Source organism: Dendrobates tinctorius, unplaced genomic scaffold (assembly GCF_039654945.1).
Source record: "Dendrobates tinctorius isolate UK_male_01 unplaced genomic scaffold, ASM3965494v1 ptg000008l, whole genome shotgun sequence".
Taxonomy (NCBI): Eukaryota; Metazoa; Chordata; class Amphibia; order Anura; family Dendrobatidae; genus Dendrobates; species Dendrobates tinctorius.
This window is the reverse complement of record NW_027361676.1, coordinates 70,458,776-70,475,844: the sequence shown is the minus strand read 5'-3', so window position 1 is coordinate 70,475,844 and position 17,069 is coordinate 70,458,776. Positions and strand designations below refer to the sequence as shown.

At 41.5% G+C, this 17,069-nt stretch overlaps 1 protein-coding gene across 4 annotated transcripts in view; it reads left to right on the top strand.

Moving 5' to 3' along the window:
* IRF2 (interferon regulatory factor 2) overlaps positions 1 to 17,069 on the top strand; it is a 102,595-nt gene that overhangs the window by 66,788 nt on the left and 18,738 nt on the right. For all 4 annotated transcript variants that reach the window (XM_073578300.1, XM_073578305.1, XM_073578282.1 and 1 more), the window contains 4 exons: positions 2,396 to 2,495; positions 4,110 to 4,286; positions 6,044 to 6,090; positions 12,344 to 12,467. In XM_073578300.1, the coding sequence (XP_073434401.1) occupies positions 2,396 to 2,495; positions 4,110 to 4,286; positions 6,044 to 6,090; positions 12,344 to 12,467 (448 nt within the window). The remainder of the gene's footprint in view (positions 1 to 2,395; positions 2,496 to 4,109; positions 4,287 to 6,043; positions 6,091 to 12,343; positions 12,468 to 17,069) is intronic.

The following is a 17,069-nucleotide window of genomic DNA, read 5'->3' as shown; positions in this document are numbered from 1 at the left end:
GAGGTCTGGATACATATGATGAGAGCATTATACTGCCTCTGTAGAAATCCCTGGTTAGACCTCACATGGAGTACTGTGTACAGTTTTGGGCATCGGTGCGCAGGAAGGATATAATAGAACTAGAGCGAGTACAAAGGAGGGCAACAAAAATAATAAAGGGGATGGGGGAACTACAATACCCAGAGAGATTAGCAAAATTAGGGTGATTTAGTCTTAAAAAGACGACTGAGGGGTGCTCTAATAACCATGTATAAAGGCCCTGTCACACTAAGCGATATCGCTAGCAATATCGCTATAACGTCATTGGTTTTTGTGACGTTATAGCGATATCGCTATGTCTGATACTTACCTCCGACCGCTCCCCGCTGGTTATCGCTGATCGCGCGAGAACGTCCTGGACCGTTTCTCGTCGTCCGCTTCCTGCTGTGGCAACGAGCGACACGTGGACGCGGGCGGGAGGACGTCTTCATCGCCTCGTCTGACAGGTAAGTAGCGACCCCCGACCGCTGCTATGTCGCTGGTGAGATCTGCCAGTGTGGCAGCTCACTAGCGACCACTTAGCGATGCACCAACGATCCTGACCGCGTCATATCGCTGGTCGGGATCGCTGGTGCATCGCTAAGTGTGACAGTACCTTAAGTATATAAGGGGACAATACAAAAATCTCTCTGAGTATCTGTTTATACCAAGGAAGGTGACGGTCACAAGTGGGCACTCTCTGCGTCTGGAGGAGAGAAGGTTTTTCCACCAACATAGAAGAGGATTCTTTACTGTTAGGGCAGTGAGAATCTGGAATTCCTTGCCCGAGGAGGTGGTGATGGCGAACTCAGTTGAATGGTTCAAGAGAGTCCTGGATGTCTTCCTGGAGGGTAACAATATTATATCTTACAGTGATTAGTTTCTTTATAAGGATGTAGATCTGGGGATTTATTCTGATGGAATATAGGCTAAACTGGGTGGACAAATGTCTTTTTTTCGGCCTTGCTAACTATGTTACTATATTACGTGTGTGGCCTTGCTTAGTAATAGTGAACATTTAGTTGAAATGTGGCCCGGAATATGTAGATTGCATACTTGTGGTCACATGACCACTCGGTCTCACCACCGGCATCGGAGAATCCTCACAGCAGTGTGCATGATGTGAGTATATTAACCAATCTGCATACTTTTGTGATAAACCTGTACAACTCCTTTAATGGTGGAAAGTTGAGCATGTACATTGCCGCTCCATTCTAACGGGGATAAAAGTGACTTGTTCTGTCGAGTGAAACTCCAAGATGTCAGACCCCCATCGATCCACAACTTATCATAGGTGATAACTTGTTTTCACCATACAAAGCCTTTTAGAAAAAAGGAAAAATGCACAAACAGCTGGTAACAAGTATGCAGTAACTAATTACCTTTCCAGATTACCGGTATGTCGGTTCTGTCCATCCCTTTTCACCATAACAAAAATCTACTGTACTTGACTGATCCTATTAATTTCTTTAGGACTCAAACTGATAAATAAGTGTCCAAAATTTCATCCGTTCCATTGGGATAGCTTTTATTTACGGTATATTCTGTTACGATACAATAAACTAAGCATTAAGGTTTGTGATGTGGGCAGTCTGTTCACACTATTTTCTCTTTGTTACCAATCTTCTAGGTTTCTCTACATTAATAGGTAATTGATTCCATAGCTAACACCAAGTGCAGCTCTTCTACAGTACTGTAACATCATTGCTATCATACAATATCATTCTTGACCTCAAATACAATAGAAACGACATAAAGCTCCCTGGCCAACCTTCTCCATCATTACACTTCACGTCTCTGTACATGGGTGCCCCAATTCTGCATAACAACTGGCTGGTATGCACATTAGAATAGAAATATGAGCAATGTAGTAACTTTTTAACATCTATGACCACCGAAGGCCTCATTCACACGTCGTTTTTGTTCCTGTACATAAAAACATGTCAGTGTGTTGGATCAGATATCCATCTGTCTTTGGTATCTGTGTCCACTTTTGCTATCAGTTTATCTGTTTTTCTTGTATGAAAACAGAAATTGATTTAGATTTCCTAATCTTTCTAAGCCTTTACAGTTCAGCCATTGAAGTTATGATTTTAATTCAAATTGGCAAGTTTTTATTGGATTACAATGATATTTTTGCAGTAACTTTCTAATCATGTAATTACCTAGTGAAATCTTATGATAGAGATTCATCAATGGATTCCTTTTAAGCAGGAGCATTCATTGTTCTGGTTGTCTCGTTGTGTAGAGTTTGATAGGAAAGGGGATAGGAGTATCGAGGGGTAGTCAGATTATCAGATATTGGACGTTGAGTGAAATAAAACATCAGTTTCAAAGGTCCAGACCATTAACAAATTTGTATTCTTTCCATATTAAGGAGAAGAAAATATTTCAAATTCCATGGATGCATGCAGCTCGACATGGATGGGATGTGGAAAAAGATGCTCCGCTATTTAAAAATTGGGCTGTTCATACAGGTATTGAGCATGAAAATCACACAATCACTCTGTACACTGCATTCCAAATTACTATGCAAATTGGATTTACGTGTCATAAAAATGTAGTGTTTTGCTTTTCAAATAAACTCTTGAATAGTATTGTGTCTCAGGGCTTTATGGATAACGGTAATCAATCTCAAACACCTGTAAAAATTAGTTTGCCAGGTGAGCCCAAGTAAGGGAAAACTATTTAAGAAGGACGTTCCACATGATTAAGCAGCCACAGGTTTCAAGCAATATGGGAAAGAGAGAGAATCTCTCTGTTGCCGAAAAGCATCAAATGGTGCAATTCCTTAGACAAGGTATGAAAGCATTAGATATTTCACAAAAACTTAAGCATGATCATCGTATTGTGAAAAGATTTGTGGCTTATAAAGAGAACAGACAGGTTTCTGCAGATAAAGGCATAATGATGAAGGTTTTTGCCAGATAAATTTATCATATTAAATGAGCAGCTGCCAAAATACCATTACATAGCTGCAAACAGGTATTTGAAGCTGCTGGTGCCTCTGGAGTTCCGAATACCTCAAGGTGTAGGATCCCCCTGAGACTTGCCGTTGTAAAAAAAGAAAAACCTACTATTTAGCCATCCCTAAACAGTGCTCACATGCTGAAATTGTTGCAGAGAGCTCAGACAAACATGAATACTAATTTTGAAACAGTCTTTTATACTGATGAGTGCCCCGGGCAACCCCGGATGGGTCAGAAGGATGAAGTAGGAGGTGGCAAAGTCCTGTTTTGGGTCAGAATCATGGGGCCCCTTAGGGGTACCTGAAGTTTTGAAAATGACCTAGGAAAAATATATAGAGTTTCTGACTGATCACTTTCTTCCGTGGTATTAGAAGAGGAACTGTGCCATCCATAGCAAAATCATCTTCATGTATGACAATGTACCATCTCATACTGCAAAGAATACCTGTCTTTGGCTGCTATGGGCATAAAGGGAGAGACATTCATGTTCTGGCTATCATTCTCCCCTGACCTCAACCCTATTGAGAACCTTTGGATTATCCTCAAGCAAAAGATCTGTGAGGGTGGGAGGCAGTTCACAGCCAAACAGCAGCTCTGGGAGGCTATTCTGACATCCTGCTAAAAAATTCAAGCAGAAACTGTCCAAAAACTCACAAGTTCAATGGACCCAAGAAATGTCAAGGTGATATCAAAGAAGGGTCCTATGTTTACATGTAACTTGGCCTGTTAAGATGTTTTTGATCTGAAAAAGCTTTTGAGTTCCGTAATTCTGACCTCCTAATGGGGCAAATTCAACAAATTACCATTTTCAGTTATTTTCAACCTATTCAATGTTTGGAAACTCTGTTGTGCATAATAATTTGAAACGGGGCATTTATTATTTTTTTTTTGTTAGTTTTGAAAAAAGTATTGTTATTAGAGGTCTTTCCAACAAAATGCGATTTATCCTCTAACGGCTGATGATTTGAACGTTATACTGACCCATTTGCATCGAACATTTAGGAAAATCAGAGCGAAATATCATTTCCATAATAATTTGGAATGTGGTGTAGACTGCAAACTTCTAAGGATGAGTGGACCACTTCTGTGTTTTCTGATGTCAATGTCTTGTTGCGATTGTAGGAAAATATCAACCTGGAGTAGATAAACCAGATCCAAAGACATGGAAGGCGAACTTCAGATGTGCGATGAACTCATTGCCGGATATAGAAGAAGTGAAGGATAAAAGTATAAAGAAAGGAAACAATGCCTTCAGAGTATACAGGATGATACCAGTTGCAGAAAGACCATCAAAGAGAGGTATGATTTTATTTTAGTCATGATGTATCTTTCCTTTCTTATATGCTTGGCTATTACTTGTGCCCGGACAGCTGATGACAAGTTGTGCATAGCTCTGGTGACTCTGCCCAAATGAAAAAATCCCCTGTAGGACCAGTCTGGAGTAATAAATGATGCGCTGGGAACGAGCCGATAGAAAATTATGGGTTCACTTGTGGCCCTCAGTTTCCCTCCTAACGAGAGAGTGGAAAAGCATAGAGGGAATGACTGTCATCATCCCTAAAATCCCCAGACAAAAATATAGTTAACTTGTTTTACATTATTGTATTTTTCTAGGAAGCTGAAGGCTGCACAAGTGCCCTTTGATATAACTTGGCTCTTGGTTGTCTTATAGTGCTTTATTCCTGTTACTTCCCCTTAAGGTTTATATGAGACCATTTGTAAAAAAAAAACAAAAACATTTTCATAATCTCTTTCACTTCCTTATATATGGTATGTAGTGTTCCTTCCCTAACATGTAGCTATGTAATCCTAATTCTTTAATTTGTGACAGTGCCAACAGCTTAGTACACGCAAACAAGGGAGGGTTATACCTGAAGTGTATTCATATGGCACATTTATTTGAATCAGTCTTTAGGACTCGTGTTCTTGATTGGACAGTCTAAAATGATCCTCTGACGGAAAAAAATGCAGGGTATTAGAGTTCTGAGGCCGTATGGCTGCTGCACTAAATAATAATAATAATAATTTTTATTTTTATATAGCGCTAACATATTCCGCAGCGCTTTACAGTTTGCACACATTATCATCGCTGTCCCAGATGGGGCTCACAATCTAAATTCCCTATCAGTATGTCTTTCGAATGTGGGATGAAACTGGAGTACCCGGAGGAACCCCACGCAAACATGGGGAGAACATACAAACTCCTTGCAGATGTTGTCCTTGGTGGGATTCGAACCCAGGACTCCAGGGCTGCAGTGCTATCCACTGAGCCACCGTGCTAAAAGACTGAAAGCCTGGCAGCCTTTATTTCTCCTGGCAGCCTCAGACTTTCAGCCATAGAGGTGCGATTGGAGCGGCTTCAGTCACCGCTTAGTACAGCTGGCAGCTGTAACGGCGCCCCACCTCTGACTGACAGCCGGCTCAGTGCATCAGTACAGACCTGGAGGCTGCCAGGAGGAATAAAGTTTATTTCCTCCCTGTACCTGGGCTGTCACTTTGGCAGCTTCACGGCTGTTAAGCTGTAGCTTATCTGCAGGTTAATAGCACTTTGGGACACGATGGGTTTCTTTTAAGTCAACAGTTAAAAAAAAAAAAAAAAAAAGAAGAAAAAGAAAAGTGGCAAATATGATGCAGAAACGTACAGGAAACATGAAAATATAGAAGTGTATGTAATGTTTGTATTTATTTTTATATTGAACACACTAGTTTTATTCTTTTCAGCTGTAGTTTTATTGTCCAAAGCCGTATACAAAACATATATTGATTCCAGGTTACCTTCATCAAACTAATACATCTACATTATTATAACAATCACAATTTTTGTCCGATAGGAACGAATTGGAAAAAACTGTAGCGTAACACTTATGTTAGGAAGCACCTAGTCATGTTTTGCAAACGCATATGCTATGATAATGCAGGTAGCACCAAAATCCAATAAAATAAGTCTCATTGTTTGTCTATATAGTGCGGACTTGGATGGGTCAATGGATGGATTGATAAATAGTTATACTATTGAAAATGTGAAAACTGAAATATTGTTTTCATTTTTGTTTTAGGAAAAAGAGCAAAAGCAGAAAAAGAAGAAAAATTAAAACAAGAGAAGGTGTGTATCTCCTTGCTTTCCTAAAAGCTTCTTAAAAGATATGTCTAATAACATGGATAGCATAAAGGCAGCAGCATTGACCATCTGGCAGGCGCGGAACGACTGCGGCAGGACCTGTGCGGGTGAGCGGTCCTCTGACACCAGCAGAAACTTCGGATGCACATCAAGCTGACATGTATTTCATGGGTCCATGCATGCCAATGCACACTGCCGGCCAATCAGAGGCCACCAGCTGACATCTGCATGCACCTGACTGGGGGCACATTGCAGTGACGTCATGCTTTCCTGTCACTTGCATGTTGAAGTTGGCTGGCGGCTTCAGAAAGGGACGCTGCACAGCGGAGGAGCGGGTGGAACGTGGAAGGTGAGTACTATGGGTTATTTTTTCCTGTACGTTAAAGAACAGTGGCAGAACTGGTGACATACTCCAGGATAGGGAATATGTTTGTTGTTGTTGTGTGTGTGTATATATGTATGTATATTTATTATGCTGAAGTCACGCTACCGTATAACACGGCCAGGTGCGATGCGATAGAACATTGCATAGCCCTTGGCCCAGTATTATACTATGGGGCAGCTCACATGTGCAGTTATTTTCGTCATGCGAGACTTGGCAGACTCTTGGAGCGAGACTTGGCCCACTCGCACCCATACAAGTCTATGGGAGCGTGTGAAACATCGCACTGCAGTCGGATGTTATCCCAGTGCAGTCCAATATACACTGAGTCGGACCATGGAGGAGATTGAGAAATTACTTTCTCGGTCTCCTCCGCACCTCTGCTGCGATTCTCTGATGCGAGAGGATCGGGGCGCAGAGCACTGACATTCATCTCACGCCCACAGCAGAGCTGGGGTCGAGTGTCGTTAGCATAGCACATCGCTCACGCATCGGATGCCATATGCTAGTCGGTTTCCAGTCTTAGGGACATACAATAGGATAACGGACATATACAGTAGATGGTCAGAAGAAGAACAGATTGGTGGGGGATTGACAAAATATATTTCTATTAAGTGTATAAGTAATAAGTGTAAGCCATGTACAGAGTATAACGAATGAAGTGTGGAGTAAAGCAGAACACTGCAGTCTGGATATTATTCTTGGATAATTGACAGAAGTCCACAAGATATCATCTGTGTTGTGTAAGAAGGGAATTAGGGAAAGCTTACGACATAAGGAAGTATCGTCTGTCGAACATCAAACTTGGTGTAATACTAGATAAGATATAGAGTGCTGATATAGTGGGCGAAGTCTAGTGACTTCAGTGTTTTTTCTATCAGACGTGTTGGGAATTTTTTGCAGGGTTTTTTGCGTGATTGCAGACAGTGTCTTTCCTTTCTAGTTAGTTTTGGTCCCATCGTTTGCTCAGCCTATTTTCCTACCTGCGATTGTGTTTTCATCTTGTCTCATCAGCAATATATGTTTGGGGCCTATCTATTCCTTTGGGGTCTGCTCTGGGGCAGTTTAGATTTCCCCTTTCTTGCTTTAGGCTTATTTAGTTCTCCGGCTGTGTCGAGGCGTTTAGAATCATCGTAGGTACGCTACATGGCTACTACTAGTTGTGTGGATAGGATCAGGGGTCTGCAATCTTCTTAGTTACCAACCTCTCTGGTTTTCTGTGGCTTAGCTTGGTCTTGCTTTCCTCCTCGGTGACCCAATCATAACAGCAGCCCATCAACGCTATGCGTTGAACGGACTGCTTTAACGCAGTATGAATCTGGCCTTACCAGTTAAGTCAGGGATCCTGCCAAGACTGGGGCCACGTATTCCGATGTGCGTTTCTCGTGGATGTCGCTTCTTCAGGCCCCCTGAGTGGGCAGAAGTATACACACCCTCCTCCTTAAACATTTGCTTTTACCTGAAAGAATGAAGAATATTCCAGCAGCCCATCACCAGGGACTGCACGTGAGACCCCCTGTAGTGAAGTTCCCCTAGGTCTTCAATCCCCATCCACACAACTAGTGGCTGTAAAGGGCCCGTCACACTAAGCGATATCGCTAGCAATATCGCTATAATGTCACTGGTTTTGCGACGCAGCAGCGATATTGCTAGCGATATCACTATGTGTGATACTTACCTCCGACCGGCTCCCCCGCTGGTTATCGCTGATCGCGCGAGAACGGCCTGGGCCGTTTCTCGTCGGCCGCTTCCTGCTGGACTTCCTCCTGTGGCGATGAGCGACGCGTGAACGCGGGCGGGAAGACTTCTTCACCGCCTCATCTGACAGGTAAGTGGCGACCGCCGACCGCTGCTATGTCGCTGGTGAGATCTGCCTGTTTGGCAGCTCACTAGCGACCACTTAGCGATGCACCAGCGATCCTGACCGGGTCATGTCGTTGTCGGGATCGCTGGTGCATCACTAAGTGTGACAGTACCTTAAGAACAATGGAATGATAGAGTTCCTTGATTGCTAATCTTGGGTTTGACCTTATGTATGCATAAGATTTAGCCTGCGTGTCTTCCTCTGCTTACTGTTACTGAATGGAAACATTGATTCCTGAGGCTGCACTGACGAACAAGCACATCACTGATAAAATACAATAAGATTGACACAACTGGTGCTCCGTGACGGAAAAAGTCTGTAACCCATAGAGCTGTGGACTCTGCTCTACGTGCATTGGTCCAATAGTCTTTAGTCCGTAACCAGGTCCTCTTTTATGTAAAAAAAAAAAACCCCCAAAAAAACCCCATGTTTATACACTTTTTGGGGCAAAAGCCAAAATCATCACAACAGGCAGAACATCTATCTTTTCTGTAAAAATGGAAGTGAATTGCAATTCTGACACATGACCACTTGCCTCTACATGATGAAGATGAGTTTTGTGTATCAGGAGTATTATTTACACATCTGAATTGAAAATGAAAAAAGAGACACAGGTTTGTGTTAGATACTTTCAAAAAATGTTGAAAATGTCTGGCATCACTTAAAAGTATTGACCTTGTTAGACCACCTTAAAAAGTAGTTTCAAGCAGCATTTTAACTTTAAGAACTTATGACCACAGCAAAAAAAGTGTTTATGGACTCTGTGGCCCCATATGGAGTCCTATGTATTCACATTACAGACCTGTGGTCACCCCAAGGTGCCTATGTAATGCTTCTATGAGAAAGATGGCTTTAAAATGTGGCTTGAATGTGTAAGGAGATGGCCATATTGCCCTGTTCCTCCTGGAAGACATCAGTTCTGGGTACAATGTAAAGTGTAATGTGTATAATGTATTGCATTATTGTGAGGGTGATGCGTAATGTGAATTGTGGTACATTGTAGTGTTCTGCACTGTACTGTTAGGAAACTGAGTTCTCTCCAGCAACAGACAGTGAGTAGGGTAAGACATAGTGTTGAGACTAGCCCAGAGAGGGTGGGGCTATGTAGCAGGATCAAAGAGGACTTCTTGGTAGAGACTCTGACAGGGCCTAGCTGGCATCAAGAGCAGACCTGAGTGCTCAGCAAGGCTGCATGCAGGGGGTAAAATAACCCCTTAGGCTAGTTTAACACTAGCGTATGGATAAACTGCAGAGGGATGCGGACTTCCTCCGTGAAGCTCCGCCCAATGTCGCACCTCATTCTTTTAGCGCCGCCTCCGTCGGCATGCGACCTGCGTACTCTATGTTTATCATTGGGTATGCAGGCCATGCCGATGTATGCGAATGCCTCCACATGCGTAGTTTTGATGGTGCGGCGACCTGGGCCGAACGCAACGTGTTGGATTTTGTTGCGTTCGCCGCACCATCAAAACGACACATCCGCATACATCGGCACGGCCTGCGTGCCCAATACTAAAGATGGGGTACGCAGGCCGACGGAGGCGGAGCTGAACGGAGGAGGCGTGGCAGTGGGCGGAGCTTCAAGGAGAAAGTCTGCAGCTCCTCCATACGCTAGTGTGAAACTAGCCTTAGTGACCAGGACAATTTTTTAACATCTGACATGTCAGTTTATGTAGCAATAACTCTGGAATGCTCCCACATATCCAATTGATTTTGAGACAATTATTTTGTGACCCATCATACTTTGATGATTGTAAATATAGGTTGATATGTTTTGCATTTATTTAGTTATAGCTTGATGTCATCAAGCCCACAAATATTACCCCACTTGCCACCACTACAGGGCAAGTGGGAAGAGCCGGGCAAAGCGCCAGAAAAGGCGCATCTAATAGATGTGCCTTTTCTGGGCAGCTGCGGGCTGCTATTTTTAGGCTGGGGGATCAATACTGCTGGCCCATTAACAGGTAACAGCGCTTATTGAAACGCTTCTTCCCCAGCGCCGATGCGTGTCACAAGGATGACATCAATGTGTGATGTGTATGCACAGACCCATTCACTTGAATAGGCAAATAGTGCTCCGTTCCTCTCGAGTCTCTCCGCATGGCTAAGTTGCACTGTACAGCCACATATGGTGTATTGCCACATTCAGTAGAAATTGTGGGACAAATTTTGTTGCTATTTTTACCCACTTCTTGTGTGAAAATGTAAAATCTCTGGCTAAAACAAAATTTTGGTGGTAAAAATGTAGTTATTTTGTGCTCACTGCCCAATGGTATAAAACTCTGTGACACACCCATGGTGTCAATATGATCACTGCACCCCTAGATGAATTCATTGAGAGGTGTAGTTCATAATATGGTGTCAATAATGGGGGGGTTCTGCTGTTTTGGCACCTCATGGGCTCTCCCAGTGAGTCATGGCACCTGCAAACCATAACAGTAAAATCTGGCGCTCCTTCCCTTCTGAGCTCTGCCATGCTCTGAAACAGTGGTTTACCCCCACATATGGGGTATCAGCATACTCAGGACAATAACGTAGAATATAAGACATACAGTATTTTCAGTTGTTTCACACTTTTTTGTTAATTATATAATTCCACATGTGTTAATTCATAGTTTTGATGACTTCAGAGTGAATCTACAATTTTCATAGTAATGAAAATAAAGAAAACACTTTGAATGAGGTGTGTCCAAACTTTTGGTCTGTACTGTCCGTGTGTGTGTATCTGGTAGACTTTAAGACCTGTTATTTGGCAGTGAATTGCCATGGCAAACATCAGGACCACACGATCAAGATCTAAGAGTGTCAATGAGATTAAAGAGGGAGTCCCCACACTCTGTTAACCATCTAGATGCCGTAGTCACTATTCACAGCAGCATTTAAGAGGTTAAACGCCCATGGCCGGTGCCAACACTGATCGTGGTTGATGCAGCAAGTTGTCAGCTATCATGTACAGCCAACAGCTGCTGGATTATCGCCTGTATGGGGATGCTAGTCTCTTAAATCGAATGTCAGCAAAAAGATGTATTGGTGGTCACTAAGGAGATAAACAAATACCCTACTGTAAGTAAATACGTAAAAGCAATATTGCATATAAATAACAATAACCAATAATATGATGTTTTCTTATTGTTTGTGTCTAATATTATCATATTGTTGTTTTTTAGCATGTATTAATGAAAATACTTTGTGGAGAAATTGACCAATTAAAAGGGAACCCACCAGCCATGACAAGGCATACTTTTCTTGGATGGGACACTAGACCTATCAAATATACCTCACCAGTTAAGGGTTCTGTCAGAGAAAGGTTGCCTTATCATGGCTGGTGGGCTCTCATGAATTGGTCAATTTGTGCGCGAAGGACCTTAGTTTTTTTAAGTATAGCCTATATAGCAGTAATTCTGCACAAATGATATTTATGCAATGTTCGTATGCTCCATATTGCTTACATGGTATGGACACAGCTTATGATAGAACTAATTGGGTGATATGAGACACACCGATAGACCTTCCTGCTGCTCTTGTACGTATACTAATATCAAATTCACTGGTCTAAAATACTTAGAGGAAAAGCATCATATATTTGATATTAGTTTCACCAAATCTGTTTAAGAATGTCGAAGAGAATTGATATTAGAGAGCAAGACTTTTTCCTGCGTTTGTATAGAGAAGTGATTCACAGAAAACTGATAGCATCAGTCTGTGTTTTCAACTAGTGTGAAAACTGCAATATTTTATGATATTTTTTTTATATGTAAATCCATCAAATATAGTATCAAAATGTATAATAAAAACCTGATTTAAATTTTGGTTAATTTTCTTTTTTGATGATACATTCTTGTCAAAAAGAATGTCTCTGTTCAAAATTAAATATGTTTATCGTTCGTATTTAGTGAAAAATCCGCCCAAATTTGTTAGTATGTTGTAAACAGTATTATATAGTCGACCTTCGTAGAGTCAATGAATTTTTTTAATTTTGTGTTTTAATACAGAATGAACTGAGCCAGATAACGATGCCACCAATGAATGGGGCCTGTACTTTTACCTCTCCGTATCCGTATAGATTCATGACTTCACCAGTAAAAGAAGAAGTGGATAGTACTATAAATATTGTAGGTAGGTATCCAACATAACGTTATGTTGGTGGAGACGTCGAGAAAAGAAGCTCTGAGCAACATGGGCACTGTCCATCAACAGACTAAGATGGCTGGAACCTGTAGTGCTGTCCAGTCTGGCAGTGAGAGGTGTATTCTGTCCGCTGTAGTAATCAGCTTCCTTCCTTGGCCATTTGGACATCGCCACACCGTACTAAAGTGAAGCTTCCAGTTTTATCTCTTCTTGCCTGGCTCACAGACCTTGCTCTTCAGCTCCTTATGGATGTTTCGTGTTTATGACCCTAGTTCGATTACTGACCATTCTTTCATCTGACATATCTGTACTTTGTCTACCATCCTGGTTCTGACCCGACTACTTGACCATTCCTGCCAGCCTGCACCCCCGAACAGCAGCCGACTCTATGGCCTCAAATTAGGAGTTCCTTTGTAAGATCAGATCACTGTAGAGGAACTAAAGGGTGTAGGCCAAGGCAACCCCTGAGATCTGGTAAATGGAGTGACTAGCCCAGAGCTGGATTCTGGTAGCCATTTTTAGAGCGGTCAGGTGGCTTTGAACTGTGGCTCCCATTACAGTTCTTAATCATAAGTTGAGATGGCAACTAGGGGGACTTTAGAAGTGTTTTTATTCTATTATTTTTGTTTTTATTATATTTTTAAGCTATCTCATTCAACAAGTTTTTTGAGGAGTTGCAGGTATGTAATTTTGAAGTAAGAATCTGGATTTATTAGCACAAGAGGTGATTTTTCATGGTTCTTGCAACATAGTACTGCTTTCATGTTTCCAAGAGAAAGTGACAATTAGATTCCCCTGGGAACTGACAACTACACATTAATGACTCAGTGGGGAAGTTGTCGCTTTTAAAAACAGCAGTTATTTAGCAGGAATTCTATGGCAGTTCAACAAAGTAATTTTAGTGTTAAATGATTCAAAGTTTAGAAAATGTTCACGAATATTGAATTTATATTGTTATACCATGTACAACCTCAATTCCAGAAAACTTTGGATGCTTGGTAAAATGTACATAAATAAGAATACAATGATTTCGAAATCTCGTATGGCTATATTTTATTCACAACAGAACATGGAGCACAGATCAGAAGGTGAACATTAGACATTTTTCCATTTCATTTAAAAAAATAAATAAAAACTCCTTTAGAAACTGATGACAGCAAAAAATCTCAAAAAAGTTGTGACATAGTCAAGTCTACCATTGTGTAGCATCCACGATTATTTCTACAGCAATCTGTAAATGTCTGCGAAGTGAGGAGACAAATTCCTGGTGTTTTGGGAGACCATTCTTGTCTGATGTAGGATTCTTGCTGCTCCATAGTCCGGGGTCTTTGTCGTTTTTTTGGTTTCATAATATCCCAAATATTTTCAATTATTGAAAGGTTTGGACTGCAGGCAGCCATTTTATCACCCAAACTCTTCTACTGTGAAGCCATAATGTTGTAATGGACTTACTGTAGTATGTGGTGTAGCCTTGTCCTGTTGAAATATGCAAGGCTTTCCATAAAATAGACGTCTGCATGGGAGCACATGTTCTAAAATCTCAATATAATATTCAGCATTGAGAGTGCCTTTCAAGATGTGTAATATGCCCATGCCATAGGCACTGATTCAACCTCATACATCAGACATACAGTATTTTGAAATGTCCACTGATAATAAGCTGAATGGTCCTTGTCTGGAGGATCCAGCAACTGTGGCTTTCATAAAGAACTTTTGATTTATCTGACCACAGAACATTTTTTATTTTGCCTCAGTCAATTTTAACTGAGTTTTGGTCTAGAAACTACGGCAGCATTTCTGGATTGTGTTGATATATGTTGACTTCTTTGCATGTTTCGCATGAGCACTTTAACGTGTATTTGCAGATTGCACAGTAAACGGAGTTCACAGAAAATGATTCCTGGACGTACTCTTAAGCCCATGCAGTGATTTGCACAACTGCATCATGGCTGTTAATGCAGTACCATCTGAGGGCCTGTAGATCAAGGATCTCTGAATCATTTGATGCTATTATGCACTGTAAATGGTGGGATATTCTCTCATTTTACATTGAGGAGAATTTTTCACACTTTTTAGATGCAGTTGTTGAAAGACTGGTAAACCTCTGACCATCTTTACTTCTGAGAGACTCTGCCTCTCTAACATGCATTTGCAATCATTGTATTCTGTTTTCTTTACATTTTACACATCGTCACAACTTTTTGGGGAATTGAGGTTATAATTATAAAGAATTATAAAGAGTAATAATATGGGAAAAAATGCCAGTCAGAGAGCAGCAGTTCTCACTCTGTCAGAAGATGGTGAATTTGCGACTTTCTCACAGTGTTGGCGGTGATCTCACCGAGGTCACCGCATATCATTTCGGCTGGGAACGGAGTATCAGTGACGTCACCGCTAGTCGCTGAGGCTGCGCTCACAGCTGTTCATTCACCAGTGGTTTTCAGCCTGGACGGTCGCATCTTGGCACTGTCCAGGTTGAAAACGAATTATCCCCCAGACATGGATTACAGCGTGCGACAGAACGTCGGACAGGTATGGTATATTGTTTTTTTATTTTTGGTTTATTACAGGAGAACGAGGGCTTCGGTGGAATTAGGCGAGGTCGTAAGTATGGATTATTTGAGATTATTAAAGGAGTTTGTGTCATTCTTTCAACTAAAGGTCTGTATTCTGGGTGTTTGTGTTTTTATAAATGTGACCATGGGATTAAAAATGGGGGTGTCTTACAGATGCCTCTCCATTACTAACCTCGGGGCTTGGTGTCACCTGGCGGTGACATCAACCTCCCCAGCTATTACACCACTTGGCACTGCTACAGGGCAAGTGGGAAGAGCAAGGCTAAGTGTCAGAATTGGCACATCTTTGAGATGTGCCTTTTCTGGGGCATCTGAGAGCTGATGTTTTTATCCTGGGGGAGGCCAGTATACATGGCCCCTACCTAGGCTATTAATATCAGCCTGCAGCTGTCTGCATAGCCTTTGCTGGTTATTAATTATAGGGGGACCCTACGTCAATTTTTTTAGGGTCCCCATTTTAATAGCCAGTAAAGGCTAAGTATACAGCTGTGAGCTGATATTAATAGCCTTGGAAGCTCCATGGGTATTATCCCCCTTCTCAGGCTATAAAAATCTGCCCTCAGTCGTCTGCTTTTCCTCTGCTAGTTACAAAAATTACGCCGGAGTCCACGCCATTTTTTTCAGAAAAATAATCTTTCATTAATTAAATACATGTACAGTAATTTGCATGCACACTGTGCTAATTGTATTTGTCACTGACATCTATATATCTACCCATTTTATCTGTATTTACTGTGTGTAATCCATCTCTTCCATCCTGTCGGTTCCTGCTGTGATTTTACACTACTGCGGCTGCTGAATTACCGGCTGTTCATACATACATATATATATATACACACACATACTCACACACACACACACACACACACACATTACTGTGCAAAAGTTTAGGGTCAGTTAGACATTTCCTTATTTTTGAAAGAAAAGCACAGTTTTTTCCAATGAAGCTAACATTAAATGATTCAGAAATACACTCTATACATTGTTAATGTGGTAAATTACTATTCTAGCTGCAAGCATCTGGTTTGTAATGCAATATCTTCATAGGTTTATAGAGGCCCATTTCCAACAACCATCACTCCAGTGTTCTTATGGTACTTTGTGTTTGCTAACTGTGTAAGAAGGCTAATGGATGCTTAGAATACCCTTGAAAACCCTTGTGCAAGTATGTTGGCACATCGGAAAACAGTTTGGCTGATTACAGAAGCCTGACCTTCCTTTGAGCTAGTTGAGAATCTGCCGCATTACATTTGCTCCATTAAACTCTCAAAAAGGCCAGAAAAAAAGAACTTTTATGTGAAACTCGACAGTCTATCCTTGTTCTTAGAAATGAAGGCTATTCAATGCGAGAAATTACCAAAAAACTGAAGATTTCCTACAACGGTGTGTACTACGCCCTTCAGAGGAGAGCACAAACAGGCTCTAACCAGAGTAGAAAGAGAAGTGGAAGGCCCCACTGCACAACTGAGCAACAAGACAAGTACATTAGTCTGTAGTTTGAGAAATCGATGCCTCACAGGTTCTCAACTGGCAGCTTCATTAAATCGTACACGCAAAACACCAGTGGCAACGTCTACAGTGAAGAGGCAACTCTGGGATGCTGGCCTTCAGGGCAGAGTGGCAAAGAAAAAGCCATATCTGAGACTGGCTAAGGTAGTAAGGTAAAGATTAATATGGGCAAAAGAAAACAGACATTGGACAGAGGAAGATTGGAAAAAAGTGTTATGGACAGACGAATCCAAGTTTGAGGTGTTTGGATCACACAGAAGAACATTTGTGAGACGCAGAACAACTGAAAAGATGCTGGAAGAGTGCCTGACGCCATCTGTCAAGTATGGTGGAGGTAATGTGATAGTCTGGGGTTGCTTTGGTGCTTCTAAAGTGGGAGATTTGTACAAGGTAAAAGGGATTTTGAATAAGGAAGGCTATCACTCCATTTTGCAACGCCATGCCATACCCTGTGGACAGTGCTTGATTGGAGCCAATTTCATTCTACAACAGGACAATGGCCCAA